Source organism: Pleuronectes platessa, chromosome 12 (genome assembly GCF_947347685.1).
Source record: "Pleuronectes platessa chromosome 12, fPlePla1.1, whole genome shotgun sequence".
NCBI lineage: Eukaryota > Metazoa > Chordata > Actinopteri > Pleuronectiformes > Pleuronectidae > Pleuronectes > Pleuronectes platessa.
This window is the reverse complement of record NC_070637.1, coordinates 5,319,413-5,336,136: the sequence shown is the minus strand read 5'-3', so window position 1 is coordinate 5,336,136 and position 16,724 is coordinate 5,319,413. Positions and strand designations below refer to the sequence as shown.

General features: G+C 44.5%; 2 protein-coding genes and 1 long non-coding RNA gene across 5 annotated transcripts in view; 2 read left to right on the top strand and 1 right to left on the bottom strand.

Moving 5' to 3' along the window:
* Positions 1-3,715, top strand: part of LOC128453780 (regulating synaptic membrane exocytosis protein 1) — a 90,166-nt gene extending 86,451 nt beyond the window's left edge. For all 3 annotated transcript variants that reach the window (XM_053436866.1, XM_053436864.1, XM_053436865.1), the window contains one exon: positions 1,244-3,715. In XM_053436866.1, the coding sequence (XP_053292841.1) occupies positions 1,244-1,462 (219 nt within the window). In that variant the 3' untranslated portion in view covers positions 1,463-3,715. The remainder of the gene's footprint in view (positions 1-1,243) is intronic.
* Positions 3,716-4,798: 1,083 nt separating this feature from the next.
* Positions 4,799-14,509, bottom strand: LOC128453641 (uncharacterized). The gene is made up of 3 exons (XR_008341525.1): positions 14,149-14,509; positions 10,709-10,759; positions 4,799-6,913 (listed from the first exon to the last, which is right to left on the bottom strand). It is a non-coding gene; the product is annotated as an uncharacterized LOC128453641 (long non-coding RNA).
* A 547-nt stretch (positions 14,510-15,056) lies between these two features.
* Positions 15,057-16,724, top strand: part of bcl11aa (BCL11 transcription factor A a) — a 49,537-nt gene continuing 47,869 nt past the window's right edge. The window contains exon 1 of the mRNA XM_053436515.1: positions 15,057-15,445. Coding sequence (XP_053292490.1) covers positions 15,391-15,445 — 55 coding nt within the window. The 5' untranslated portion in view covers positions 15,057-15,390. The remainder of the gene's footprint in view (positions 15,446-16,724) is intronic.

Here is a 16,724-nt window from a genome sequence, read left to right as displayed (position 1 = left end):
CCCGTGTGTGGGTTGGTTTTGTGGATGTGTGGGATGGTGTGTACCCAGTCACATTTGAATTCCAAAAAGATGATCTTTTAATGGGAAAGTCCTTAGAAAATAAACTGGCCAAGACTTGGCCTTATGCTAATGGTATTTAAATGGTATATAAAATACTTTTGTCTTGACTGACCCGGGACTTTAGTGGAATTACCTCACACTGATTTGGAGTTTGCCTGAATGAGTTGATTTGGTCTGCCCTCTGGGACCTGAGATCAGGCTTGGATTTGTTTCGGATTGGACGAGGATTTGGGGCGATGTATATTTATATCACCCTTAATTATTCATACTGTTAGTCTGAAATAAGAATGAAGACCTCTTAGATAGTATGACGAGATGACAAGGACACATGATGAACCAGGGTAAGACGAACAAACTGACAAAGACAAAGGGCAGCACAGAGACTTATATACACGGGGAGGCTGCAGGGATTATTGAACACAGGTGAAACAAACTAGGAACAGGTGCTGTCGATATAAAACAGGAAGCAGAACTCAGAGTAGAACAACCAAACACAAGAAGACCAAGGAAAATGTCCCAAAACTCTTTCAAGAGTCTTTCAAAACATGGAACTTGTATTTTTTGCAAAAACTTAAAACTTGACTTGTCCTGAATGATAATTCAAAATAATGTCCAGATTACTAGAAATACTTCAGACTTAACTCATCTGGAATGACTCTAATGTTACAGAGATGTTTTGAAAGAATTTTTGGGGTTTGAAGATCAGGACAGATTTCATTGAGAACTGATGAAATGGTCCAGGTCCAGGGTCTGGGGGGTGAGGGGCTTTCTTGTTATGAAGCCTAATGGTGCGTTCACGCCAAACGCGAAGCCGATTTTTCACGTTATAAGATCACAATAGATGCAAAGTGTGTGTCCAGCGCGTCCAAAATTTGCATGACACAATGTTGCAAAAGTCAATCAGCCCTGACAATGATACTCACCAGACTTGAAACATTAATCATCCAGAAACAGCTCCCGGAGAGGACTGTGAAATTCCCAGAGCTGCTCACACACACAAAGGTGCTGGCTTCCCTGTTCCGGGAAAGAACAGGCAAATACTCACCGGCTGTAAACATTGTGTGAATAATGCGATGCGAAAATGTGTGTTTGGTGTGAACGCAGCATAAGAGCTATACTGCTGCCATTGATTTGTCAAGATGGGGATTGTTTGTTTATCCTTCTGTACCTTTCCCTTCTCCAGGTGATAGTATGGGGCGACTACGGACGAATGGACCACAAATGTTTCATGGGTGTAGCACAGATCCTATTGGAGGAGCTGGACCTTTCAAGCACGGTGATTGGCTGGTACAAACTGTTTCCACCATCTTCTTTGGTGGACCCTACATTAGCTCCACTAACGCGACTGGCATCTCAGACGTCATTAGACAGCTCAGGACCGCCGCCAGGCATTCGGTCCTAGTGACCGGATAGTGACTGCAACCCCCCCAATATCCCTTAAATGACAAAATAATGGACCACAGCTACTGGACCACAGCTGAGCCGAGGGCGAAGATCCCACTCAAGAACAACAACAAGATGCCCTCGGTCAACCAGTGAAAAGCCAGACGGAGAGACAGGGAATGAGAGAGCGAGAAAGAGAGAGAGGGAGAGACAGAACTAGCCAATCAAAGCTTAGCTGGAGTCTGACAATCACGTCTCACACCTTCCCTCTTCCTCCTCCGTACACCTTTTGGTTTCTAAAGCTTAGCTTTCTTTGTTTCCTCCTGACTCGCAGCAGTAGAGATTCTGTCCAACATTCTTCACTTCTCTCTACTGTTCCTTTCTTTTGTTTGTTTCTTCTCACTGTTTTTGGGCAGCCCCTATCAGAGCACTCGACCCATGGAGAGTCCTCCACCCGGTAGCGCCCCGGCCAATCAGAGTAGAGCGTACTGAATGGTCCAAACAGTGTGTGGGAGCTAGTAGGTAGCAAAATGATGCAGCTGTACTGTTACCATAGTAATAGTGCTGTTGTAGTTGAACATGCGGGGCAACGGTTTGGCACAGTTTGGTGACCCCTTCAGGTGGGGGGGGGGGGGGGCCTACACGTGCACATTCTGAGCCTTGTTGTGAGATATGATGAAAGCAAGCACAAGAAACGCTTGAGTCCTTGATTCTGAGAAACAAGAAGTTTCACTCTTTGTCCAAACAAAGAAGAAAGAAAAAAGAGGCCAAATTAACTTTATACTTTTTTAACTTTTCATTTTTTGAATCATATTTTAGGTCTTTGGTTTGCCTAGAGTTCAGATTGGTACCATAAGGTGCAGACTCCCTCTGTGTACGTGTATGGTTGGTTTTCGAGCGATGATGTGCCAAAGGCCGACAACAAAGGTCAGGTCCCATTCGCCCGAACACCCCTCACCCAGTCCTCACCCAGTCCTCACCCCCACCCCGTCTCTCCCCCTTCCTAAACCCTCACACTCCCCCTGTAGGAGGGAGCAGCATGACTCGGGGATGCCCCGCCCCCGGCCCCAAGCTGCATGCACGTTTCTTTTGTTCTGTTTGTTTCGTTATTTAGTTTTGTTCTCTCTACTTTTTTTGTAAAATCGAAAACGAGACAAATTAAACGAACAGTTCTCAAAAACAAAAACAGAAAAAAGACTAGACAATGTGTGTTAGTTCCACATACCTTTAGGCCAGCTTGTATGTTGCATGTTCTTGTACAGTTTGCTCGTACTGAATATGAATACAAACCGAGAAAAGCCATCCCCGCCCCCTCGCAGGAGCGGACCAATGAGGGGAGGGGGGGGTCAACTCCACCCAGGCCACGCCTACCACTCTGGGTCTAAATATCCATATTCGGAAGTCTCCAGAAAACAAACGATTCTGTTTGAGTTTTTCTTTGAACCCTTTGAACAACAGTGCTGTTCTGTAGTACTGAGCATACTCGAGCCCCTGGTGTATCTGAGGATATGAGTAGACGTCTAAACTGTAGTTAACGACAGCCGGGGCTAGAGACAGAGATAGAGAATGTGTGTATAACAGCTAAATGTATATGAAGTATCATTATGAGTTTGACAGAAATGATAAAGATATAGATATATGAATATAAAAAGAGTGTATATGACTGTACACCCAACACACACAGACATGCACACCTTGTACATACAAATCAGGATGAGCGGCTTGAGTTGAAGATATGAACAAACGAAACAACGCTGACACACAAACATTCCTGGTCTTGTCGAGGGGAGTTTGCGTCCCGTTGATGTGCTCGAGCTGCTGAGCGGCTCCGAGCCACAAGGGAGCGCTAATAAACCTTTATTTTTGTCCCAGTTGAAAGAAAAACAAGCAGAACCAATTAGAACAAAGTTTACTTTCTCTTCCTCAAATGCCCCTTCCCTGTTTATTACTATTGGTTTGGACTGGACTTCTAAAACCAATGAGAGATGTGGTTTTGCAGACATATTTTGCGGATGTTTCTGTTGAAACCCTTGGCGGTGTGGCCGACTGCCTTTTCCTTTGTCAGTATTACTCCAGGGATACTGATTGTTTACAGCCCACGGCTCCCCACTCCCAAACCATGATTCTAGACGAAAGGCGAAGTATTCACTGCAACAGTTCTTGTTTGTATAACAGATGTGGCTCTACTGATGTGTATGTTTTATATTCAAGAGTTCATTTTTATTATTTACAAATAAAAGACTGTGTGGAAGAAGATCATGGCTTTTTCAAACGGAGTGGTCTCGAGTTATTGTGAATCACTGTCAATGCTTTTAATAAGTGAACTTGATACTTCCCAGGTTTTTCCGTGGATCCACTGAAGGACTGAAGGTAAGAGAGGTGAGAAAGTTCCATGTAAATGTGATGGGCTCAGTTTCCACTCACTTATCATTCAGTTGGTCTGTTAGTCAGGTTAGTTGCTGTTACTAAAGAGCGCAGGTATAATGGTTCAAACCCTGTTACTGAGAAAGGAAACAATGTTAAAGTAATAGGAGTAATATCACAGAGTTAACTGGAAGGACAGAACACCCAGTTGTTTTTTTACATGTATATTATATTTTGGGCCTTTTATGTTGATACATCATTGTGAGTAATTCCTGTGACTGGTTCTATGAAAAGTATTTGATTATTCTCTGAAAGTGAAAGCTACTTTTTATTACTGACTCCAGATGATAGTCAGCTCCTCATCTTTTGCAGCTAAATTTTGTCCTCACCCATATTTACAGTTTCTATTTGACTTTGGACTCATCCTTGTTGTCCTCATCCCAGGCTTTTACTGCCATCTTGTGGTGTAACTAGGGATCACTTGTTTTAATAACACCTTAACTGCATGGAGATGCTCGAACTTTTTTCCTCAGTTCAACAAACCTGTCCCCAGGTTTTATATACAAATCAGTATTTTCCAGACGGACAGTATATTCAGTCGTTCATACAAAAGTGAGGTGTCAGATAAACATGTCCAAGTTTAAACTGACTAATGGTTTACATCTACAAAAGACAATGGTTGACATACAATGTAAAATATGTTCTAACACGTGCTGCATGTTATCATAAAGTGCATCTTGAACATAATAACAGGATATTTGAGATTTATAAATGGTGAAACTATTTGAGCAGAACATTGTCTAACTGTCATCTGGGACTCATGCCTTATTTAAGAAACTGAAGCAGAGGTCATATTACTGATGATGATAATAAAAAACTTTATTTGAATTGCACCTTTCTCACATAATGATACAGTGCTGTAAATAACAGTAGACTGATCGTGTAGGTAAAGCCAACTGGAAGATGTAATTGAAGCATATTTGTATTACATCTAGATCAATTGGTTTATAAAGAAAGAAAGAAAGAACAGGATAACCCTGAGAAAAATGGTTGAGAATAAAGCATGAAACTTGAAAGATTGTGCAAATACAAGTGTTTTACCCTCCTTTCAGATTCTAAGCTTTTTGGCTCATACCATTTTAAACTACAATACCCAGAGTTGTGATCTACCACTAGAAATAGTCAATGTCCGGTAAAAATGTTGTCATTTAAAGAACTACTGGTACTAAACAAATGTTTTCAAAATAGTTTAGTAGCATCATATTCTGCAAATTCATGTGCTATGAGGTTTACTGCCACATTCCATTCTATTTATATATATAATTTAATATTTTTTTGTTCTACTATATACTTTACATACACACACACACACACATAGAGAGAGAGAGAGAGAGATAGTTAAGTTCAGGTTCAACATCAACATTATGAAGAGGAGTCACTATCCAGGTGAACAACAAACAACACGATACATCAAACTTATAATGTAAATCAGATACTACAGCCGGGCTCATATGAAATGCCTCGTGCATCAAGTGACATAATAACATGACATGTCGCTCTGTGCAGCCATGCCGGCTTCATCAGTGACATGTTTAGCCCTTTAGCGCCGTCTTGCGGGGAGTGGACTGAACTGAATTAATTTATTTAAACTAACGGATTTTTTAGATTTCTCTCTCGTTCACCATTTCAACATAATGTTCTGTTTAGAAATAATTTAGAGAGAAAGACAGTGAATATATCAACAATTAAATTGTAAATATTAATTGTAAATAATAAGTATAATAAAGTAAGTACTTAAGTGTTTCTCCTCAACTTAACCAGCATGAGAAAGGGCTAAATGACACCTTGAGTACACTACGATATTTACTGACTTCAGTGTTTTTACTAACATGAATATGATCATTTTTATTCATGTTTCCCCACTAAAAGGACCAGTACTCATATATTTGCGTAAATTAACATGTCTGACACCTCCTTTGTTCTGTGATCACCCCATTCATTTGAAGTCTTCTTTTTTTTTCAGGCTTTTAATGTCCTTTGAATTCAATGCTGATGTTTTTCATAAATGCACCTGCAAACAACTAAAACCACCTCCATTCGTGACTCAGTTCACAGATCAGAGTGAGAATAAATGAGACGATCTGTGTCTCATACCATAGCTCCTCACTCCTCTTTTAGTTCATCAGGAAAATTGTATTGATATCTAATGAAACATGAGATGTGAAGAGCTCTGTGTCGCCCACCTCTGAGATGATGAAGGTTCCTCCATACCAGTCTCGAAATAAAATATAAAGCAATTAAATCGATTTAATAAAGAGTTCATGTCCCACAAAGAGGTTCCAAAATTATTCTTGTCCACATATACAATAACTCATTGGCTTTCTATTTAGCAAATTGTCAAAATTAACGACACTAAAACCTCACAACCACATTTCAGTAGCTGAATTGTAAAACCTTCCTCATTGTTTGACTATCACCTGATAGATCTTCATAGAACTTTGCAAAAACTATTAAATACCAAAGCCATAATCCTGTGAGGTTGTTTCACTCACACTGGGAGACTTGTGTTGTTGGTGTTTTTTTGTGTCTATGTCTATGTCTCCCTCTGCCAAGATTTCTGAATTTTCTATTCGAAACTTCAGAAAATCAACTTCAGAATATTGCGTCATGTTTGACTAATAATCACATGGTCACATGTTCTTTTCTTCCCATAATAAGATCAGAGTTGGTTGGATTTCACATGTTCTTATAGCAGGTTTGTAATACTCTAGTGTTCAGTAATGAACCATGGCGCTTGTTGCGTACTTTTTATTACCAGAACAAATTATAATTACACAGTGAGATGTGTCTTATTACCTTTTTTACTGCCTGCGTTTCAAAACCAAGTTATAACTTATACCAAACAGAAAACTGCAGACAGGCTTTTTTCCCAACAGATTCATAAAATCTTTGGGTTTCAGTGTTTTATTCACTTACTTGAAACCTCTCGCTAAATGTTATCAAAATGTATTTTAATGTCCAAATGCCCGTGCAGACGTCTCTTCATCGTCTCTGTACATCAAGGTTTTCTTTCACAGACGGAAACAAGTCATTCAGTCAGTTTGTCCTGAAAAAAAAAACACATCATAGATATATATATATATATATATATATATATATATATATATATATATTTGGTACGTGATAGTAACATGTTGACAGTCATCATTGTCTCAGAAACAGACAGACAAATACAGATGTGTGTGTACTTGTACTCATATATTTGTGAGGACCTTTTTGAGCAAAGTCTCTTTCAATGGGTTGTTTGAGGGTAAAGACTTTTACGGTTAGAGCATTCAGTTTGGATGGTTAGGGTTGGGTAAGGGGTTAGGGAATAGAATATGCCTATGAGTGTCTAGGACTAAGATAGAGTGTTAGTGTGTGTTAGTGTGTGTGTGTGTGTGTGTGTGTGTTTGTGTGGGTGTATGTGTGTGTGTGTGTGTGTGTGTGTGTGTTAGACACAGAAGGGTGTCATGTCACAATAAATTTGTTATGTTCTCTCTCGGTGTTAATGGTTTGAAAGGCCTCCTGGTTTCAGCGCTTCAGAGCACATTAGGAGCTCACTGCACTCATTACCGCACTATTCCCCCGCACCGGCCCGCACCGCCCGCACCGCCCGCACAGCCGCTTAATCCAATTAGAGGGCGGAGCTTTTTTGGAGGGGGCTTATTCTATTGATATTAATTAAAGATACATAATCTATCACTAAGATTCGTGAGGCTCACACTTCCAAAGGTAGAAGTGGATGTAGTTCATCACCGATCACTGGTGCTGGACTGATAATCTATACAGAGTCAATCAACCGGACAATGTTTAATATGAGACTCCTTTAGACTAATAGAACTGACTTTAAGACCGTAGATAAGGCTAAATTATAAAATGCTGATGAATAATAATAACTTTCTTTGGCGACTAATAATAACCCTGCATAGAGAAGCTGAGTACATTTAAAAACCGGATTTATTTATTTCCATTAGATTAGACAATAGAGATTTCTGCAGCGCATCGAACTCTGTGTGTTTGTGTGTGTGCGCGTGTGTGTGTGTGTATGCGTGTTTGTATGCGCGTGTGTGTGTGTGTGTGTGATGTCGGGATTGGTGGGTTTTGGTTTCATTTTTTAAACAAAGAATCGTATCAATGCAAATTGTATTATTGTTAAGAATTATTTTAATCAACTACTCAGATCAATTCATCTTGAATATAGGCTTTATCAATAATATCAATTATTATATATTTTTTCTAACCAATTTTAACCCCTACTCCTTATATGTCATCTTCGTCCAATAAAGACAAACTTTGTTAGTTTCAACAATTCTGTTAATTTTGCCTGTTTCACCTTAAATCATCCCTATCACTTCATCACTTCATTGACGCTCCGGTCCTCAAGAGCCACTCTCTACGGTTTCCTCCGCTGTTACACTCACCGTACTTGGGCACTAGGGGGAGCTAGAGTCCGCGTTTTGATATGTGAACGACCTCGTGGCTACAACCGCTGCAGCTGCACATTCTGACGGAGTTTGGACGACGTGTTATTTTATATTAATAATAATAATTAGATTAAATGATTATATAACTTCCAAACAAGACCGTTTTTTACAGCGGTGTCCCTCCGCTGGCCCCCGGTCGACTTCAGTTAGTCCAGCTCATGTCCCCTGAACAAAGGTGAGAGAAGGTCACACAACCTCAGCACATTTTAAAATTAAGTTTACATCTTATTTGATGTTTTATTTGTTGCTGTATTTAAAGTCAATTAGATGCTTTTTTGTATTCCTCAAATGTGAATAAAAGAATAAAAGAATAAAAGAATTTAAGAATAACTCCAATACTTGCAATTGTTTTAGACTTTTTCCCACAGATGTTTTCAGGTTTATATACAGCAGTCAAAGCCTAAATCATGGGTAAGATGATGTGTTGAAGTACAACACGGGCCCCAGCAGACCACTATATGCTGTCACGTCTCCCCACTTTATCGATCTTTACAGCTATATATAACCTCCCCTCACAACACAAGAGAAAAAAAATACTGAGACTGTCCCAGGAGCACCATTCTCCTCCCGTCATTCATCTTCATCACAACCCGTTTAGTGAAAAATTAACAAGGACTTAACCAGACGAACCATAAACACGTCCGTGCGTTAACCTATGGATGGATGGATGGATGGATGGATGGAAGGAACAGTGTTGTGGTGGTGGGGTTGGTGGAGGGCTGGGGAGATGAATCTGCTAGGGCCCTCGGTGGGGGGGGGGGGGCGTTGGTTCCAGTGCGGGTCCCAAATTCAGAATCTTTTTTTATTTGACACCTCTGTCAGCCACTTATGTCAAAGTTGAAATTCCCTTGTTCCTGCCATAATTCTCACACCGTGTCCAGAAATAATCATCACGCTCACACAAAGTAACGGAGCTCTCATGGCATCTATACATGCGACTGAAGATCTGTCTTCACTGGGGATGGGAAGGGTGTGCGGTGGTGGGGCGGGAGGGAGGGAGGGGGGGGGGGGGTGATAATTTGGTATATAGCCGTGTAATCCCGCCTGATTTCATCTAATACCCCCGGTCCGACGCAACGGCGTGCGCGCACATCCCCCGATGTGATAATAGCGCGTTGTGAAATCCAGCCAGCTCCAGTTCAACTAAAGCTTTCGGGATGGAAGGATGGTGGTGGTGGAGCTTGGGGACCGTGTGTGCGTGTGTGTGTGTGTGCGCGCGCGCGCGCGGCGTATAGGCTTCAGGGGTGCAGGGGGGGGACTACCAGAGCCATAAATTCATCCGCAAAAAAAGCCAGGGACTGATTTAACAAGGATTTGGAGATAACCCCGATCGGAAATAAACGCGTGAAAACCGAAAACATAGAAAGCTACATTTCTTTTTGAAAGCTCTGGACGTGTTTTACCCGATTTGTTCGTCCAAAACATAAAAAAAACGTTTTATAGTTTTCTTATCTCAACCACAAAATAATAAGAATTCCTTAAGTGACAAAGGCTGCAGAATAGCAGAACAAACGGGAGAAGTTAAAGGCCAAACAATGAACAATGTATTAATAATACTGGGATCACTATGAATCCTTTGACCTATTTATCAAATTACATCAAGGTAAAAATCATGCCTTTTCAGGCAGGTAAAAATGTTTTTGAAATTCTCCCACTGATGAGTTAAATCCACCGGCAAATATCCCCGCATAAATAATTCTGGAGTTGATAATACTCGGTGGACGTTTTGCTTGTGATGATTACAGGCGAGAGAGCAGATCCCTTCATTGAAAAAAGCAGAACATGACGGTCAGGGCCTCTTCCAGCTCAGGTTGAAGGGATTTGATGGAGCATTTTAATTCTGACTCTTTGAATAACGATGGTAATGTCAGTTTGCGCGGAGCGTCTTTTACGCACGGGTTTGGGGGGAATTATGACAAAAGCGAGGATAGAGACAGGGATAAATTAAAGGTGTGTGTATATGTGTGTGGGTGGGTGTGTGTGTGCGTGCGCGCGCGATTGGGGGGCTGATTTATCTCAGGAGCCCCCCCCGGTCATTTCCATATATTAAAATGCGCCGCCAGTCACTCAATTTCCCCGGAGCTGTCGTGCGTGTAGGGAAGGCGCGCACGTGACCACCGGCGGTCTGATGCCCTGTGGTCCCTCCGCTCCTTTCACGCTCCTTACAAAACCGAAACCCCCCCGTTTTATGAACCACTATCAAAGTGCGCCGCTGTCCATTCACTCGCTGCGTGTAAGTGCCGAGTGTATGGGCTGATCAAAGTTGTAGGCGCCTTAACAAGCGAGTAAAAGTGCTGAATACTGGAAATAAAGTTAAAGATGGCGGAGTGTGGCCTACATATATGGAGCAGGATATATACACTGCGATATCATACCTGAGTGCGGCCTGTGGCTCCACATTCACTTCTGCAGACCTCCCCCAATTCCTGCGTTCTCAAGATTAAGAAATAAAAGATTAAATGTGGACACACTCACAGACACACGCACACGCACACACACACACACACACACACACACACACACACACACACACAAACACACACACTGCTGAACCTCCACATTAAACATGCACCCTGACTGATTTATGATGGAACCGGCGACGCGCTGCCATTTACATATAGAGATTCCCCTGCGCGCTCCCCGAGTCCGAGCAGCTCTACGGGCTTTGATCAATGTCCTCCCTTGACTTGGAGTGTGTGTGTGTGAGTATGTGTGTGTGTGTATGTTGGGAGGGATGGATGGGGTGGGTTGTATAAAGTCGTAGAGGAGGAGGAGGCGGAGGTATGGAGAGGAGGAGATGGGAGGAAAAGAAACGGGGAGAAAACATTCTTTGTTGTTAACAGATGGAGCGGGGTGTACGGAGAGGTCAAGGTTACTGCTCTCGGATGTGTGTGTGTGTGTGTGTGTATGTGTGTGTGTGTGTGTGTGTATGTGCGCAAAATGGCCCCTTTAAGTGTGGGCACCAATTGGTGAGGGCATGGGCTCCTCTACTTTTTTCTCTGATGCGCGCGGCTGACGTTCACAAGTCTGTTTCCCGAGACATGACGTGTCCATATAACTGACCTGCAGCAGTCAATGCGTTTAACGTAACACCACAAGTCTTTGGTTCAGGCAACAAGAAGCACCATGATGTTCTGCGTTAAATTGGATCTTTCAACAACCATCACCCAAGTGCAGTGAGAGTCCGAATCGAACCATAAAAAGGTATAACGCTATAGTCAGTTAAGTTTTAATATTATAAGTATGAGTACGGGAGAAAGCAGGAAATAAATTCGTGACTTGTGAAAATATTTGCTGATTTGTTTAATATAAGGCGACTTGCCAAATTAAGAGCATTTTCCTTATTGGGTTATTTATAGTAGACATGAAATACTCTTTCAGCATCCAAACGCCGCACGGCCCGCAACCCATCACTCTGTGTGCTTCTGGAGACGTGCAGCTTTGGCCGTTTTGGTGCCAGGAGTTTTGCCACATGTCGCCAGTTTTGCATCCTGTCAACAGACCACACGCCATAAAAGCTGAAAATAGACACCAAGTGTACGAGACAAAGTCCCAGCTCTTTCTGCTGAGCTGATTTTAAAGCGCGGGCGCACCTCCGAACACTCCGCCGTGTCACCCAGCCTGTAAAGGCTTCTACGGTTACTGGGTCGGGTTTCATGGGCGCGGTGGCCGCCTGTTGCCACCCAGACACCAACGAGCCGCGCAGGACATCCCGAAGCCCGGGGAAGAAAGCGACAATTCTCCCGATCATACCCCTAAACACACCCTTCTTTCTTCGAAGGAACACCCAGGAAGTGAAGCTCACTGGGTTGTGGAAGTGTTCATGGGCATCTCTGTAAAGCGCGTTTATTACATGGATGAGAAGGGGGGATGTTTTTTTCCATGTCTCCATCACTGTGTAAATCATCAAATCAGCGCAATGTCCCTACAAAAATTTATTTTCATGCAAACACACAAGTGTCCAAATTTGGCAAATAAAATACGCAAACCAACACAAAGTTCAACACAACGTCCCCAACTGAAAAAAAAAAGCGAACCCATTTCTAAATCGATTCGCTGAAGCGCCACTTGGTTTCAACAAGTTTCCATTTAAAAACGTTTATTCGTCTCTGTATAATTTTACATCCTACGTCGGATGAATTCCCGTTAAATACTTGGCGTCTGAGCGCAGAGGAAATAAATGATACGGCTCGATGATAATAAAGTTTATGCCCGGCCCTTTTACGCAAGCAGGCTACTTCAAATGATTATGGGTGAAAGAATCCACACATCTATTTGCATGATCTTTTTCCAATCGCCGTCAAGATTAAAAAACACAACGAACGAGTGAAGAGTCGTTGAATCTTTGCGTATAATTATATTAAATCACACACATTCTCTGTGAGCTTCCAACCCGGCGGCCGAACCTTGACGCATGCACGGGCACTAACGGGATAATCACCCCTCTGTGGGATAATCGCCATGCGCGCGTGCTCACACGCACACCCACACCTGAGCACACTGACACTCTGGGCTGCACACGGGTCCGTCTATAATAAGCCACGCAGCGAGTTGCAACCTGCAAAATATTTCACTCACTGGTCATGCATTTTTTCCTCCTTGACGCTGAACCTCCTCCTCCTTCTCCTCCACTCCTCCGGCTCTCTCTCTCCATTCTCTTCCTCTATGTCCCCCTCCCACACTCGCCACCCCCTCCTTCTTTTTTCCCCCTGTCTAGCCTCCCCCCTAACACCACCCCCACCCCCTCGGTATTAAGTGCGCGTCCTCTTCGGTCAGTGTGAGTAGCTGCAGGTCCTCGGAGCGCAGCCAGAGTCGCCGGAGCCGCCGGAGCCGCCGCATCCGCCGCCGCCGCAGCCGCTGCTCCTTCCCCGGGCTGCTACTCACGCTGGAGCCGCCGCTGCTGCTGCAGGTGCCTGCTCGGATGAACTGTCTGTCTTCTCCTCCTCATATATCATATATCATCCCCTCCTCTGTCCCGCACCTCGTCCGCACAGCACCGGTGTGTCTCCCCATCACACACCGTGTCCCGGCACCTCACGTGTGCGCTCTGAAACCCGCGGATCTCGTCGGGCTGCGCTGCGCCTCCGCCGTTTTAAGCCCCAGCGTCTTATATTACCAAACCCCCTTTATTACAAGAGTTTTTACAATCTCTCCCCCCTCCTCTCCTCCTCCTCCTCTTCTTCTTCTTCCTCCTCCTTCTTCTCCTCTCCACCCCCCTCACCATAAACACACACCCTCCCCTGTTACTGTACGCAGCCCGAACCTGAGGCACATCTGAAAGTTATTACACGGGGCGCATATGGGCCCGTGCACTCCCACGGTCTGCGATGCGGATTTCACGCAGACAGATACGGAGACAGACAGAGGGGGCTCTGAAACCTACAGTGGAAAATGTAATCTGCCCCCATCGATCCACCGATATAGACCCTTACTCATAAAACTGGTACAGCTTGCGCTCTTGATCGTGGAGTGACTCGATTTAAATTTCTGTCACAGAAGCTCGTGCTTATGAGTCAAGACGGATTCCTCCGGTTTCTTAAAATAACTTCAGACAACATGAAAACACAATGACACACTTCTGCTGAGTTGGGAGAAATTCATCGATTCTTTCAAGTAGCACAAATACGTTTATCCTTACAGGCAAATCTTAAAACGAAACCCTTTTTACCCCCAGTTTATTATAAGGTTTGATGAATGTTTATAGTTATACCGTATCTGAAGATATAATCTGGATCATGACAGGAATAAACTACAATATACATGTATACATTGAACATAATTCTCCGTGCCTTACGGGGCTGGGTGTGAGTATTACCTGAGTGCACCGCAGACCACACGGTGCATGTAAAGCATATGTGAAACCACCCAGGTTATAGCCTGTGCCTACATTGCTGTTGCTTGTTCGACCTGTCTGTCCTGTTCGCTGCAGCCGCGCTCCTTCACTGTTAAACACGTGCATCTTCTCTCTCTCTTTCTCTCCCTGTCTCTTCAACATTGCCTTTATGCGCACGCGCTTTAAGGACACAAACACATTTACGCACACGCGTGCGTGCGTCCAGGTGAGTTTGTGCGCCGCTTTGAGCGCTTTTCTCTGACTGAAACACGCACACACAAACACGCACACAAACACACACACGAACACACGCTCTTCTATGGTCTGTAGTATATGCAGCGGTATTATATCCCCCCTCCAGTGCGCTCCTGTCCGCGGCTTCTCTTGCCCTGTTTTGCGTCCACCTCTCTCTCTCTCTCTGCATATTGCTTTCATTAGACATCTCTGCCTCTCTCTCTCTCTCTCTCTCGCTCTCTGGCTCTCTCTCTCTCTCTCTCTCTCTCTCTCTCTCTCTCTCTCTCTCTCTCTCTCTCTCTCTCTCTCTCAAACACACACTCCTCCCTCCCTCCAAATGCCTCTTGTCCGGCCCCCTGATCTCTGTGTCCATTGGCTTCCACCGTGTCTATTTCTCATGTCCATGCCCCCCCCCCCCCTCTCTCTCTCTAATGACCGTCCATTGGTGTTGTTATTGCGCGTCCCGTCCGTCCCTCCTCCCACTCCCACTCCCACTCGGGTGCCTCAGCCCTGCCCATGTTTTTGTATGTCGGGTGTCCGTCCACCGCCTGACGTTCAAGTTCGCCCGGAACGTCACGTCCGTGCACTTGAACTTGCACGGCTCAGAGGGGAGGGGGGTGAGGGGGGGTGAGGGGAGGGGTGGTAGCGGGGGGGGGGGCTTTTGCCATTTTTTCCATCTCTCTCCCCTTCTCTCTCTCTCTCTCTCTCTCTCTTGCTCTCTCTCTCCATCCACCTCTCTCTCACTCTCTCTCTCTTTTTTCCTCAGCTCTCCTTTCTCAAAAAAGCCATGACGGCGATCCCGCGATCCATCTTCGCCTCCGCGCCATCTTTGTGTTATTTCTAATTTATTTTTATTTTTTATTTTTTTACATTTTGCTCCCGTGGATGTCAGACGCGTTGGATGAAGATATTTTCTTGCCCCACCGGAGTCTCCTCTGTAACCCCGGCTCTCCCCGATGTGATCCGCGCTGAACGCCGCCGCCAGCAACCATGTCTCGCCGCAAGCAAGGCAAACCCCAGCACTTAAGCAAACGGGACTTCTCGCGTAAGTAAAGATGAAAAAGGAAAGAAACACAATTGTCACATTACCGGCTCCTTTTCAATGCACTCAGCAAACGGGGAGGGGGGGGACGCAGCAGCAGCGCAGGAGCTTGTGGACACCGGACGCTGCGCTCGGACCCGCGGTCAACTGGACTTAACACCGTGAAGAGAAAGTGCGACATCCTCGTGCGTAAAAAGCCGCTCGGATATCCCCCTCTCGCAAGACAGAGAAAAAAGTTTTGTGTGTCGGTTTGTACCTTCTCTGGTACACGTTGCGTTCACGGGCTGTAACGTGCACTCGCTGGCTGTGGCTCCGGTGCCCCCCACGGTCGCCCCGGTCAGCGGAGACGCGCGGGGCTCCCGGTATCAGAGCGCGTCCTCTCCGCGGAGGTTTCGTGGAGGATCGACCCCCTCTCCTCACCCTTACCTCCCCCACCGGAATATTTGTCTGATAGTTGTGCAGGTTTCATCTGCTCCCTCCTTCTATTTTGGGATTGTTTTAAAAAAAAAAACTAACAAACATAAACACAACAACTTGGAGGTGTATGTTTGGATCGATGGGGGAAAAAGTGTTTTACAACTGTCCCTTCCTCTATCGGCAGCAGACACAACACAGATCGATTTGTTTTACACACTTAAAAAAATTCCTCATGCCTCCTATGTAAAGGCATGTTTATTGTTTAGTTTAGACGAGAGCTTCTCTTCCTGAAACACTCCAGAGTCTGTGGAGCTCAGAGTAAGAGACACAGCAACAGGACAACAGAAAGCACAGTCCTGTTTTATACAACAGCAAACATGTAACTAAAGATTACGTTGCTTCTTGCACATGTAAGGTGAGACACAAATACCAGGTAGAGTGCGGCTGCAGCGTGTGAGGAGAAGCAAGCGGATTCCAGCAAATGTTTAGTTGAGGATTCGTTTTTACGCACGGCGTTTCTTCTCCCACAAACTTTCAGCGTAATTATTTTAGTGAACTGGATTCATAGAGACCCACTAGTGCAGATGAGTGTGTTTGGAAACTGCGGGGCGAGAGCCAAAGTGGCGTTTATCAGCGCACCATGTGTCGGTGCCGTGCGCCTCTCCGGAGCGTTTCAGCGGCTCTGCAAGTGGCTCCAAACATAAATCAAGAATATATTTGGGCATGATTACGCACCGTTGCTTGATCATGTTTCGATATGTTGACTAGCTGTCGCCTGTATTTGCTTTGGAAAGAGAGTGAGTTTGTGTGTGATTGTGTGGGTGTGTATGTGTGTGTGTGTGTGGCAGCGGCTGGGTGACAGCTC